The sequence below is a fragment of the Paralichthys olivaceus genome, chromosome 11, assembly GCF_024713975.1.
Source record: "Paralichthys olivaceus isolate ysfri-2021 chromosome 11, ASM2471397v2, whole genome shotgun sequence".
NCBI lineage: Eukaryota > Metazoa > Chordata > Actinopteri > Pleuronectiformes > Paralichthyidae > Paralichthys > Paralichthys olivaceus.
Window position 1 is genome coordinate 12,227,288 of NC_091103.1, and position 14,119 is coordinate 12,241,406.

Consider the following 14,119-nt stretch of genomic DNA (forward strand, 5'->3'; position numbering starts at 1 on the left):
GCGCTGTCACACGGAGCGCGAGCGCAGAGCGAATAACTGCAGAGAGAAGGAGAAGCAGAAGGAGAAGCAGAAGAAGAAGCAGAAGAAGAAGCAGAAGAAGCAGGAGGAGAGGAAATCAGAAGAAAGTGAGGGAGGAAAAAGAGAAAACGACTGGATTATTTACAGTGAAACTAAGAAAAAGAAGCAGCTTTGTTACGCAGCTGACAGGAGTTCTGCAGAGAGCCAGCTTCAGTCCGGGGACACGCCGGAGACACGCACCGACTCTGAGCTCCGTCTCCTGGGGTATAAAGTCACCTGCAGCCGCTCTGACTCCCACCTCACCCCGTCGTGTTCGCAGACCCGGTGCTCGCACCGGCTGACCTCCATGTATAAGATGGATTACTCCTACCTGAACTCCTATGACTCCTGCATGGCGGCCATGGAAGCGTCGGCCTACGCGGACTTCAGCTCCTGCAGCCAGGCCAGCTCCTTCCAGTACAACCCGATCCGGAGCGGACCCTTCTCCAACCCGGGCTGCACCCCGCTCAGCACGGCCAGCTGCACACTGGGAGCCCTGCGGGAGCACCAGCCCACCCCTTACTCCTCAGGTAGAGAATACATGATCTATAATATTCAGCCATATAAATGTCTATAATGATAAACTCACTGCATGGATGAGGGACATCTTGGTCATCAGGTGAATCATTCTTTTTAAAAAGCTAAAGGAAAAAAGAAGCTCCAACATTTATTTTGTCTTCAGCTGCGGAAAACACAATTTCAATTAATAATAAAGTGCAATATTTCATTGTCAGTAAAATGTTTCGTTAATGATCGACCTGTACAGTGTGAGGCCTAAATGGTTTTTACACAGATTTGACTGATCTTTAAGGTTAAGAATCAAATCACTGCAAACAAGACATTAAAAGGATGATAAATGTTATTACAATTTTTAAATGATGATTTTAAAAGGTGAAACCTGAGCTGTATGTGCATAAATCTGCAAATAAATTAGAAAGCTGTAATATCGACCTATAATAGTATAACTAGAACTAATATTACTAATTATAAAACTAATACAAAAAATTTAATAATGCAGAGCTCACAAAAATCAATCTTGACGAACACACACACACACACACACACACACACACACCTGTTGGCCCTCATATCAAACTGTATCAATTATTCTAAATGTTTATTTAAGATTTTTAATAAAAGTCATTTAATGAAGCTGTGAAATTCAGCTAGTTGCTAATCGAGTCTTTGGATTTCGATCTGAAATATTGGTTTGTGTCCTATGATTCCTCCTTTTAATACATTTAAATATATTTCAATTATAAGCAATACAATTCTGATTGTTGTAACCAGTACACTACAAATATTTTTTTCTTTTTACTTGAAATATTTTATTACAAAACATTTATGGCCTACATTAATAAATTCGCTAACGTCCCATTAATATTTTAAGATTCCAAATCATTTGGGTAAATGGGCAACATTAGTTTTTCACCATAAAGGCCATGAATCCTCTCAACACAATAAACAAAAATATTTTTTAGGTCATGAATACATGCACTTTAAGGAAGTATTAATCAGATAAATAAGATGACTTCAGAGGTCTGGTGTAGCCGTTAAATCATTCCGTTATAAAAGTGGCCTGAAGGCCTCCAGCTTTGGTTTGGAACCATTTTTTATCCATCGTCATTTCTGATTGGATCCGAACACGATGTCGTTATTTTGTCAATAAATCAATCGGCCTCATATAAACTACAAATTACGGAGCAAAATCATCCGACTGCTGATTGAGGAAAACAGCTGATTATCGTTTGAGAATCGGACAGTGTGGCGGCTCCTGCGCCATTTACGCACGGCCTCTGTGCGTCATTGTGATCCACGGCCTCGACAGTTAAAAAACGTCAGTCAATGTTTCACTGAATAAATGTTGCTGCTTTCTAGCGATTAAACAGATTTAAATTTTCCCTCTCAGTTCCGTACAAGTTCTTCTCGGACCCCTCTGGCCTGAACGAGAAGCGGAAGCAGCGGCGCATCAGGACCACGTTCACCAGCTCGCAGCTGAAGGAGCTGGAGCGAGTCTTTGCCGAGACGCACTACCCGGACATCTACACCCGAGAGGAGCTGGCACTGAAGATAGACCTGACCGAGGCCCGGGTACAGGTGAGACCAACAGGCTCTTATTTTACACCTGACATTTGTATTCAGGCTACAAAACAAACACCAGACACCTGAATCACAGCCAATCAGAATATGAGATACATCTGATCTATAATCTTAAGGTTTGGGACCATTTTTCTCATGTTTCTGTTTGTCAATATTCAATCAAAAGCTAATTGTACCTCTGTCTGTGTTCATCAGGTCTGGTTTCAGAACAGGCGTGCCAAGTTTCGTAAACAGGAGCGTGCAGCCAACTCCAAAGCCAACAACTCTGGTGGCACCACGGGCAGCACAGGCAGCAGCAGCTCTGGAGGGAAGAAGGGCGGAGAGACCAGATCTTCATCAGATGATGATGAATCCAAAGAATCCACCTGCAGCCCCACGCCTGACAGCACGGCCTCCCTGCCGGGCTCAGCCAGCGGAAACCTGGGCAGCCCTGCCAGCCTGAGTCCCAGCCCAGCTCCCGTCAACGTCGGCTACGCCAATGCCTCTAGCTCCCCGGTCCTCCAGGGGCTGAAGCCGCCCAGCTGGTCCAGCCTGGGGCCGTCCAACCCGGCCGTGGCACAGCCGGCTGTCCAGACTCAGGAGATTCTGAAGGCCTGGCAGCCGGCGGACAGTATGACCGGGCCCTTTGCCGGAGTCCTGTCGTCCTTCCACAGAAAACCCAACCCCACCATCAAGACGAACCTGTTCTGAAGCACAGAGGGAGAGAAAAGAGAAACAGACTTTGTGTGATGTGCTGGAACAGTGAGGAGTTTCTAGCTCCTGCTGAGAGTCAGGACTTACACATTATAACCAAGAATTCCCCGGTGGACTCTGCTGTAGCTCAGCGAGAACCTCCATTCTCCTCTGAAAACTGATTCAAACTCAGATAACAAAATCACAAGTCTGCCACCGTCTCTCCCCAGAATATGCAACTGTGCACATTAAACCTGCAAAACTCCACCTGGACATGGACACTCGTCCTCAGACTAAAAGACACAGAGTTGTCAGCTCTATTTAATGATGTAAAACCCCTCATGTACTTTAACTGTTCCCCGACTAGTGTCAGAAGGATATTTGTGTCCGGCCCAAAAACCATGCATCACTTCTTTGACTCACACACACACATCTGGTTACTCACAAACAATCTGTGTTCTCCTCTTCCTGTCTCTCTTTCACATTTTCACTCACATTCCCACACTCACTGTGTTGCAATGCACTTGGACAACCACAGGCTCTGATGAGCATGGAGGTCAGGTACGGACTTAGAGCAGAAATCTAAACATTGCACTCGGAGACAAAGCAAACTTTTACCCACACAAGCACAACTTCCTTGACACACAGACGCCCACCAGAAAGAACAGGGTCCCCCATTTAAATCTGTTTGTCCAGCAAAAACAGAGAGCACCAAATAAATCCAATTAGAGGAGCCAGGTCCAGACAAGAAACCTCCCCAGTGCAATTCATCCCCTTCTCTTTCTTTACTGTATCAAATCCTGAACACCCCTCCTCCCTACACTCTGATTCTCAATGTGACCCCCTCCTCCCCCTAGCTTTACAATCCCATCATGCCTTTCTGTGTCAAACAGAGGGAACTTTGTTTGAATTCAGCACAGGAAGGAGACAGAACTAGAGGCGTTTTCCCTGTTGCGTGGGTGGAGGAAGGTTCAGAGCAGAGTGTAGCCTTAAAAATCTGTCTAATTATAACCAAATTATTTTATTGGTATCATTGTGGAACAACTGGTTTCTCCCTTCCCATCTGCCTGAAGGGTTTTTTGATTCACCTGCTGGATTGATGGGAGTGAATACGTGTGTTCTGCAGGCTGCAGAGCTTCAGTGTCTGTGGTTATGAACTCGTACTGGACTTACTTTATCAGCCCAGTGTCATTAACTCTCCTGCAGCTGACAAATATGTAACGATCAACGGAAGTTTTTTACTGTGTCCATTAACAATCTGAGTTTGTTCTCCTCCACCCTCGTCTTTATTTTGCTAAAAGGCAAAAAAAAAGCAGCGGCTGTTTCTACTTTCTTTCACCTTGTAAAGTTGCTCGTGAAACATCTGGATTTCAGAGCTGGGACAGTTTACTCTAGAAATCTATTCCAAACAAAAAAAAAGGGAAACAAATGTATTTATTAATATTTTTTATTATATCTGTGAGAAGATGTTTCTTTGAACTGCTCCATACATTTCTGTAAGTGTAAATCCTGTAATTAGTAATATAAATATTAGGTAGCTTTTTCTTTGATTTCTCTCACATTGCTTTACAGAGTTATTTCACTGCGGAGTATCTGTCTCGCAGACCAACACGTCCATGAACACTATGAATCGACAGATGCTCTGGTGAGGTTATAGCACTACTCTGAATATTCTAATAAAGCTACATTATGGAATCACAACCTCCCGTGTGCAATGATCTTGTTTCTTGTGTGCGACACAAAATGATGAGAATGTTGTGTTTCATGCAGACTTAAGAAATTCAAGAAAGTCTATTTTCCTGGAAACATGGTAACACTAACGACTCTCACTATATATTCACTTTACCGTACTCTCTCTTTCTGTCTGTCTTTCCCTGACTGAGGCTGCTCTACTTCTCTCGGACCAAAACTGTTTCTTCCTCACAGCTTTCCCTGTCGATGACAACAACAAAAAAAGAAAAGGAAATGAGTATATTTATAAAATAAGGAAAGATATTAGATTTTAATTGAAATAAAAATTACATGGGTGAACAACTTGCATTAAGTTAACAACTAACAGAGGAGACTACGTATGAAACAACATACAAAACAAGAGCATCATTTTTTCCTCTCTCACACACACACACACACACACACACACACACACACACACACACACACACACACACACACACACACACACACACACACACACACACACACACACCACTGAGAACACTGAAAGGCAAAAGAGGCTTAAAAAAATCATCAGATTGAACATTTCCACATTTTCTGTATTATGGCTGTTAAACAATTAGACGACACATAAGAAGATGAGTCTGACAACGCATGTAAGCAACATAATTCAAGGGCGTGAGAATGAAAATGCAGTTTAATCCTAATTTACTCTCAATGATGCAACAGCTATTTCACTTGCAGTTTAGAGTTCTACTTTTTTAGGACGTCTCGTGGCAAATGTTTTAGCATCATTCTTTAGGTTCAAAATCAGGTTTGGGTTAAACTGCAGGAGAAAAGTTTCATGTGATCCAGCTTGATGAAGGAGAAGTGACAGGTATCAGCATAAAGTCTGTTGAAAAAACAATAAACTGGCTTTTGGGTTTGACGGCTTGTCTGATAGGCAGAAGAGGATTTAAATTACGTAGTATTTAGACTTTACAAATAAAGGCAGTGGGAACATTAACAGATAAAGATTTTAACTGAGTAAAAAATACTTATATTAAAACAGAGTAGGACTTCTTGCTTGAGCCTTTTCTCCCCTCCAAGGTTTCCAGTCAGTATCTACTGATGAGGTTTAGCAGCACCACCTGCTGGGCAATCAGGGAACATGTGTGCTCAATCCAGCTGCTCGGCTATACTGATAAATTCCCTTCACACTGCTCCGTTTACTCTCAAATGAAATTAGTCCCAAATGGAACAAATGCTGAACCTGGTCACACAAGATTTGTTTTCTTCTGTAAGTTGAGATTGAAAATCCTCACTGACACAATTCACAATTAAAGTGTGAACGTGGAAAATTCAGTAAATATAATTAATTTTGGTGCAGAGTTTATTAGCTCTACTATACATGTGATTTTATTACTACTTCAATGTTTTCAACCAGACCGAGAAACAGCGTGCTCCATGTGCCATTTTCCCACCTTAGTTTAAGGTAACTGCAAACAAATAAAAATCTGTGAGCACTGGAAAACAAAACCGAAATGTTAGTGTTGAATGTGCAAATCACTCAGTAGGGTCGGGCGGTGTCAAAACCTGACAGTTATACAGTCCTTTAAACACTGTGCCCGAGTAAAATATGCACTTTCTGCTCTAACAGGCAGGTTTGGTGGATTTGCTCTATTTTCCCTTTATCGTAAAATAAACAACATAAAACCTTAAATACATGCAGAGACACTAAGACAATAACTGCCACCGTTTCACTAACAGCGGCCCAGATGTCATCACAAAAGAAGAATATTTGAAAACTCTCCTCTCCTGTCACAGCTTCCTGTCTGCCTCCATCACAGAAGTGAGGGGGTTCCTCAGCCCAAGCTGAATTATTCCGGAGAGAGTTTACCAAATGTGAGCTTGGCTGGGGACAAACCTGAGACTTGGAGAAAAACAGTGTTGCTAAAAAGAGACTGAACTGAGGGCTCAAAACACAGGCAGGGTGTTTTTCAAAGCTCTGGTTTCACATGAACCCCGCCCCCTTCTTATATTGCTTTTAAACTTTAACTTTAAAAGTCTGAAATTTCCGATTTGTGAGAAAACTCTTGCTCCTCCCAGGAAAAAAAGAACAAGCTTTAAATGTAGCTTGAAGCTGCAGGTCAGAGATGATGAGGCAAAATCAGCTGCACCACGTGGGTCGTATCTCATCAACTCAGCCTACGGCTTCCCGCTAAGCTTTAAGGGTTGAAATGATCATTAAATAAGGCCACCTCGAACGACCACCACGACAACACACATACAGTACATGATGTGAAAAGGACGCTGGTTTCAACAAAGTGTTTTTGAAAGTACAAACAGAGTGCAAGTTCTCTCAGAAGGCACAGTCTGGCATCAATTGGCACATTCCAGCTCAGTTCAGTTCAGCTGAGATTTTTGGCCTTTTGGGACCTGGTGTGGTACCAGGCCGGTTTGGACCAGTCACAGACCAGTGTGGTGCAGTTTATGACTGCTGCTGCTGTCTGAGGCTCTCCAGCAGGATCTGTTTGTGAGTGGGGTCCAGCACTCCCGCCTCCTCCAGGTCCTCCTCTGTGATGTCACTGGAATTGTAATAGACGGAACATAAGTGACAAGGTTTGACACATATGACACATGTAGAGTTGAATAACTGCTCCAAGGAATAGCAGTAAGATGTTTATAAAGTGTTTCTTTAAGCTGCTTTCAGACATGCACTGAATTTCTTTGTGAACATTTTCCTGACATTTTCCAGAGGGGCTGGAACACAAATGCTGCCAGCCCCCTAGTAACATTTCCGGAAAATAAGTATGCAAGTCCTGGTGAGAATACAGCAGGAAAATATCAGGAAATGGTTTCTAACATGTGACGGACACAACATTGGAAGAATACAAATATCTCAGGATGAAAAAGAAGAGTCAAACATGCAGAAGACACTGACGTCAACTTGGAGAGACAAGGTTCAAGAGTTTTATGAGTGTGTGATCGTATGTACCTGAGGAATTCCAGGTCGTCCCAGCCGTTGTGTAGAAGGCCCTGCTCATACCTCTCCAGTCCCAGTCTTTGCAGCCACTCCCCTACTGAAGAATCCCCGACAGACAAAGACGAACTACTGCTGGCCCAAAGTGCCTGGACCAAAGAAACGTAAAGCAGGATCAACCTTAAGTTGCAGAAACTGCACTAAGAACATGAAGCTGCCACAGAACGTATGCTAACAATGTCACTGGATAGATGCTAGCCTGGGTTGGGCTCTGTTTTACTTCACCCCCAAGAAGGAAACACTAAAACTGATTAAAATATAAAAAGGAAAAAATCAGGTAACTCTGGTAATGTCAAAAACAAAATTGAGCATGAACACTTTTTATGCAATAAACATATTAACAATCCAAAAGTGTCAGTTACCCCTACAACTACAGCATTACTTTAATGAAGACCTCTCTGTCTGACCACTGAGAACAAGCTAAACAAGCCACCCACCTCCTCAGGCATGTCCTCTGCGATGCTCTCTGTGATGGGATTTCTGGGTGGGAAGGTGCGACAGGCATCCAGACCCAAACCCATCGGTTGCCCCCTGAGAGGCGGCGCTGAGGGAGCCCGTGGAGGCTGTCCAGGAAACTCACTTTCACTCAGAGTCTTTGCCATCTGGAGCACAGAACAGGATTGGTCGTCCAGTGCCCCTGCTCCACCTCCACCACCTCCACCACCTCCTCCACCACCTCCTCCGCCTCCTCCTCCTCCTCTTCTGAAACCCTCCCCCAGACCAAGCGGTGCAGCGGGACTTGCCACTGGGATCCGGACTTCAGCCAGGTCTGGGTAAAGAGGCCGCGGTTTGGGGAAGGCTGCCTCGGCAACCATCTCCAGGGCTCCCTTAGGGAGAGGAGGAGGAGGGAAGTCAGGTGGGGGGCGATTCAGCGTGCTGCCAACTGTTCCTCCGACACCTCCAGCCTGCGCCCCAGCCACACAAGCGCCTCCATCGTCCTCTGAGGAGCCTTCCTCACTAATAGCACGGACCGGGTGTCCCGACAGATGTCTGCGAGGTTGAGGGGGTCCTGAGGCCGGACATGAGGGTTTGGTCCGAGCTCCGGCTGAGGGAAGAGGGGCTTTAGCTGCCTGGGGGTTTGCAGAGGTAGGAGATGGGAGAAGCTCGGGTGAGAGAGCAGCTGCCGACTGGTTGGGAACGCCTTCCAGGATGTAGTAGGCAGGATTATTGTAGCTGTTCTTGCTGATGGATGAATCCCCGTCTGATGCGTCTTGTTTAGGTCTTTGCAACATAGAAAGCAGAGAGTTGATTTCATGTCTTTTTATGAGTGGTGGTTTGAAAGACTGTGTGTGAGATACATGAATGTGTCTGTACCTTGCAGCAGTCTCTTCCTTGCTGATCCTCTCTCCCTCCTCACTGACCTTGCTCAGCTCTCCTAACTGTTTACGAACCACAGACGGCCTGAATGTTGGACACCACAGATTATGTCATAAAAAAAATACACAATACCAGGAAAACGAAGGTGGATTATAACAGGCTGAATTTAAACCAATAAGAAAAAAGTTCCGGTTCCAGTTGCCAGTTTACTTTGCCAAAAAAGATGACACTTTTATTATTCATCATCTTATTTAGCACAGAGCGATACAGGAACAATTTAACCAGGGAGTATGTTTGCTGATATTAACTGGTTGTTTTAAGAGTGAATCATCCTCATGTCAACATAATATTTTTTTATTAAACACTGGGACTTTTACATTGTGTTGAATATTGTGTTAATATTGTGTTGAATATTGTGTTAATAAATCCATGGATGTTTTAAAGGGTTTCTGTTGTTGATTCGTGTCAATGGTGGTTAATGATTTTATGAGTTGTACGCCCCATAGACCGCTCAAATATGGGACGTAACATTAACTCTAACCTGGCACACATGTTATTTCCATCCTTCCTTGGATTATGGGTATTGCAAATATAATGTACAAATTTACAAATCACATAAATGCAAAATAATTTCCTCAAGACCAGGCTTTTTGCATTTTACTATGAATCTACATTAAGTGGCAATTAAGAGAGCATCATACTGACTTGACATATTCATGTCCCACTCTGGATACCACAGAGCCTTTCCCTTTAGGTCCACCTGTCTCATCCTTGTCCACACTGATCCACTCTGAAATAGAACAATAATAATTATTAAATGAATATACCGAACTAGCTTAACCCAAATAATTGATCTTTAAACGTCCATTGTTATTTCAACTGCTTCCTGTTTGAAAATACTGTCTTTACTGTTCAGCTCTCCTCCTCAGGTTTAGACAGTGTATATAAATAGAAAGTTAATCACCGTAAAGTCTCTCCCTGGTTCCCATTCTTTCAGCGGGGACTCTGACCCTCATGGATCCCCTGATATTTCCAGTTTCCTCTCCGCGGTGGGACAGGTAGGTGTGGAACTGTTGAGCTGTGCTGCCAATCATTGATTTCAGAGCCAACACACACTCTCCTAGCAGGGGGAAAACACACGTTTGTGGTTGGACTAAAAGAACCAGAGATAAGAATTGCGTAGCCACACAACAAATATGTTCTTTTTACCGTAAGACTCGTATCCATCCAGCGACTTCACCGTTAGCAGCAGATGTTGGTCCTGAAGGTACTCGATCTCTGAGAGGAGAGGTTTGAGCGTCGTCAGCTGTTTGTTGGACCAGCCCACACGCAAGAAGTTGACATTGTCGCTGCTCTGACTGTCGTTCTCGTAGCTCTTCTTAAACTCTAGGAGGGGAGAAAGAGAGAGAGAAAAGCAGGACGGGAGCAGGGGGCAAAGGGAACAAGGTGGGTAGGAGAGAAGGAAGAAGAGGAGGGAGATGTTTCTGTTGCATTTCATTCAAAAGTACATGCTGGACAGGAAGGTGGGGAAACAGCACAGGTCAAAATGGATTTCTAGTTTAAAGGTATACTGACTGCCTGAGATGAGAAAGGGAGGGTGGAAGATATGAAAAGAAGAAACAGACAAAGTTTTATTACACCCACTTACATCCACAGGGTTTCTGTAACATCTCCATGGTGTCACAGAAACCCTGTCTGTGCTTTCACTCCTGCTGGATACACACTGTCACACTGTGGAAAAAGATGTGTTCACTGCAAAAGGTGCAGAAATGTTCATCTCACCTTCCAGACAAGTGGAGTAGAACTCGATAAAGAACTTGGTTCGGCTCGCTGTCTTCACTATGGCCTCGATGCTCTCGAACTCGATGTAGGCCTGCTCTGAGGACTTTGGCAGACCTTCACAGAAACAGATGGAGAGAGTGTGTAGGAGGAGAAGAATGGAAAGATCTGAGTATGTGGCACAGAATAGATAATATAATCATTTTTATATTTATAAAGTTCTTCACAAGTGAGACAAAACACACAAGTAAAAACAGATTCAAATAAAATTAAAAACACAGTAATGAAAGAATTAAAACTCTAAATGTGTGACATTCAAAACAAGTAAAAACAGGGATTCACTTTACAAATCTTGGGGAATACATAAGCTCTGATGCTACTGCAGCACAGAGCAAAACTGAGTAACAGGCTGCAGTATATTTTTCCCTCTGTTAATCTTCACTCATTGTTTACTTCTGGTCTGTGTTCAACTGAAATCACCAGATTACAGCAGCACATTAAGAACAGTCCAGATTTCAGCTGGAACAGAAACATATCATCATTAAGTCCGCTGACGTTATGGCCGAATCATCTGTCAGCAGCCAGGGAAAGAGCGATTGTCAGGAAGAAATAAACAAAGGGAACAAAGAAAATGAGAATGGCTCTCATAAGAGTGCATACTTATGTCAAGGCCCAACAGTCCCTTTAAATTCAAGGTACACCAAATTTTACACACTCATAGATATCAGATCCCTGAATATGTTTTCACATAGAGCCAAGAATTGCTCCCAGGGAAAATCTGAAGAAAGGTCAAAGACTGTTTTATCTAACAATGTTAAAGAAAGTGATAAAAAAAAATCCTGGCTCTACACCAACATTTAATGGGTTCCCCCTGACACATACCACATCCCTCTACCAAGTTTCGTGGGAATCTGTCCAGTAGCTTTTGCATCATCTTGCTTAAAGCTAAACAAGCCAACCAACAGAGAAATGGACAGAGGTGAAAACAAAATGACACAAAAAGTATTTTCTACACAATTTCTCTTGAACCACTTGTACCTTTCTTGGAGACAAACTGGGAGGTCACGCCCACCTCAAACGTGGCAAAGACGGGGGAGTGATCACTGGTCACGATATCATCTGTACAGCCTGACAAACAAAAGAGTGTGTACTTCAATCTTGTTCATAATCCTATTAAATGCAGCATGCATCATATACAGAGGGTGACAGTGCTGAGGGGAAATTAGCCACTAAACCATTTTACCAGTGAACTGAAACAAAGGGTATTTTTGTTCTGCAAATGGTCTCACCATAGGAGTTACAGACAATGTGCGTTTCTGGGTACGACTTCCACAGGGTCCTGTCACACCAGGATGGAACATTAGTCCTCATCTAAGACAGACAGAAAAGTAGAGAAGGACACAACAGGATAATCAGGATGATTCCCAGAAAGAGGAGATAAAGTGTATTTGTCAGAAATGACTTGAGAATGTATGTGTGATATTGTTTAAGTATCGAACATACCCCTGTGGCCTTCTGCTTCTGCCAAACATATGTATCTCGTGAGCCACGTTCATAACGGTAGGTGGGCGGGAAAGATATCTCTTCCTCCGCTGCGAGCAAGAAGACACACATTCACTTGTTAGAACTTTATGTGTAGAGGAAAATAGCCCGGTTACTTCATGAAATGATGACCATAAGCATAAGTGCTATTAGACAGAGGATCACCATAGTCTTATTTTTGTGTGGGTTGTTGGTTGGTTGTATTGAGGAAAGCAATGGTTGACAGGCATCTTTCAGGGTCTTTTTTGGCCCCTTACAGAAAACTCAGAAAACAAATGGTCCTGGTGAATTATCACAGGGACACGACAACATGGTGAGCAGGTGCTTTTGGGAAGTTTGAGTCATTCATTCTGTTGTTGTGTTTATGAGATCACTAAATCTCTGCAGAAGCCATCTCTTAATTGATTTTTTCTGAATGATTAATCCTGCTCTGACAGAAATATCATCCTGTGCACAATGAAAGGCGGCACGATTTTTGTCTCAGGACTATTAAAAAAGCCAACTTACCAAAGCGTAGAAAGACTTTGTTTTTCTCCCTCTCCAGGTTGAGCTGGTCTACCTTCAGCAGGGGCTCAAACTCCTTCCTGTTGATGTAGTTTAAGATCTCCTGCGCACACAGACACAAAAGAGACAGGGTCATAAATTATAATATAAGGTTTTAATCTAAATTTGCTGCAATTCGTCTGTGCATGTCTATTTGTGTGTTCTCCTCCACCTGTATATCCATATCCAGCCTGTAGTTGAGGTCTCCCAGCCAGAAGAGGTGTGTGAAGCGCAGCGAGATGTCGAAGGAGCTCAGTTGTTTGTCTCCTAACGACAGCAGCCGTAGGATATCAAGGTAGTTCTGGTTTCTCCTGCGGAGGTCAAAGGTCACATATGTCACAGGTTTTCTGGCACACTGTAAGTCTTTCTTTTCTTCATTGTACTTTAAGAAAAAATATTTTCTCTTTAACATCTATCAGCTCCAACACTCGCGATTGTTCTGTAGTGAACAGAGACGCCAGAGAATATCTATATCAGTGGACCGGAAACTAGAAGAAACTCAACACAGTAGCATAGAAACTCTAACACCACTAGCGTTTCTGCTCCACGCCCACTAGCATTTTGGCTGTGTAATTGCAGAGCGAAACACACACACCTACGCACAACTGTGAATTGTGACAATGGCGTAGGTATGTGTAAAATGTGTGTGTAGGACTGTAGGAGTTACCTGGCAATCTTCTCATTCCCTGATGTCAAGTGACAGTTCACAAAACCAAAAGACGTCCCATTAAACATGAAGGAAACGCCTACAGCTCCTTTGTTCCCTGAGAAACAATCAAAACAAACAAACCCATAACTTAACAATATAATATTAACAATTAGACAATTATCCTTGCAAGCTAAAACATATTACAGTGACTTGCAGGCATTAAGTTATTAAAAAACACTAACACATACAAAAATGTGGTTCATATTGAAATATTAAGATAAAAAAGTTAATTATCATATAAGGGGAGGTTATAATTATTTTTATTTTATAGTGTCATGGCATATTGACCATACAGATAACAGATGTTATGTTCATAATTCTAGTGGCACATTTCTGTACATTTGGTATAAGCAAACCACGCTGTTATCAGAAATGATTAGAGAGTAGGTGTATGGAAGGAAGATCTTAAAATGACTCTACTCTACCTTCTGACCTGATCGTATTAAAAATGCTTCAGACTTATTTCTTGCTCAGGATTATCGCTGCCTTTTTCCATAACCTGACACAATTTCCGTAATTTAATGTAGGTGAGGTTGATCCTCGTAAATGATTTTTAGAAAACTATGTATAAATAATGTATTTCAAAATGCACAATGGAGTTTTGATGATAGTCTTCTTTTTGGCTCTTTGTCTTTTCTGATGCATTCTTTGATTCTGTGTATGACTTGTTGCCCATTTATCTCTGAAATGTATTGATTGCTGGT

At 42.7% G+C, this 14,119-nt stretch overlaps 2 protein-coding genes across 2 annotated transcripts in view; one reads left to right on the plus strand and one right to left on the minus strand.

Annotated features, from left to right (window-relative positions):
- phox2a (paired like homeobox 2A) lies at positions 1-4,858 on the plus strand. Its single transcript, XM_020094886.2, has 3 exons — positions 1-587; positions 1,967-2,154; positions 2,353-4,858. The coding sequence occupies exons 1-3, from the start codon at positions 365-367 to the stop codon at positions 2,845-2,847; spliced, it is 906 nt and encodes a 301-aa protein (XP_019950445.1). The 5' UTR covers positions 1-364; the 3' UTR covers positions 2,848-4,858.
- Positions 4,813-14,119, minus strand: part of inppl1a (inositol polyphosphate phosphatase-like 1a) — a 26,260-nt gene continuing 16,953 nt past the window's right edge. Inside the window, exons 14-27 of the mRNA XM_020095129.2 lie at positions 13,374-13,470; positions 12,879-13,017; positions 12,671-12,770; positions 12,125-12,213; positions 11,911-11,992; positions 11,660-11,749; positions 10,625-10,738; positions 10,052-10,228; positions 9,807-9,962; positions 9,548-9,632; positions 8,840-8,926; positions 7,963-8,746; positions 7,481-7,614; positions 4,813-7,070 (exon numbers count right to left, since the gene is read on the minus strand). Of these exons, the coding sequence (XP_019950688.1) occupies positions 6,974-7,070; positions 7,481-7,614; positions 7,963-8,746; positions 8,840-8,926; positions 9,548-9,632; positions 9,807-9,962; positions 10,052-10,228; positions 10,625-10,738; positions 11,660-11,749; positions 11,911-11,992; positions 12,125-12,213; positions 12,671-12,770; positions 12,879-13,017; positions 13,374-13,470 (2,231 nt within the window). The 3' untranslated portion in view covers positions 4,813-6,973. The remainder of the gene's footprint in view (positions 7,071-7,480; positions 7,615-7,962; positions 8,747-8,839; positions 8,927-9,547; positions 9,633-9,806; positions 9,963-10,051; positions 10,229-10,624; positions 10,739-11,659; positions 11,750-11,910; positions 11,993-12,124; positions 12,214-12,670; positions 12,771-12,878; positions 13,018-13,373; positions 13,471-14,119) is intronic.

What these genes read in the sequence shown, in the direction of transcription:
- phox2a (XM_020094886.2), top strand. Translation starts at nt 365, where the DNA reads ATGTATAAGATGGATTACTCCTACCTGAACTCCTATGACTCCTGCATG. An exon ending in GCCCACCCCTTACTCCTCAG is followed by an intron (nt 588 to 1,966) that starts GTAGAGAATACA and finishes TTTCCCTCTCAG; the next exon opens with TTCCGTACAAGTTCTTCTCG. An exon ending in TGACCGAGGCCCGGGTACAG is followed by an intron (nt 2,155 to 2,352) that starts GTGAGACCAACA and finishes TGTGTTCATCAG; the next exon opens with GTCTGGTTTCAGAACAGGCG.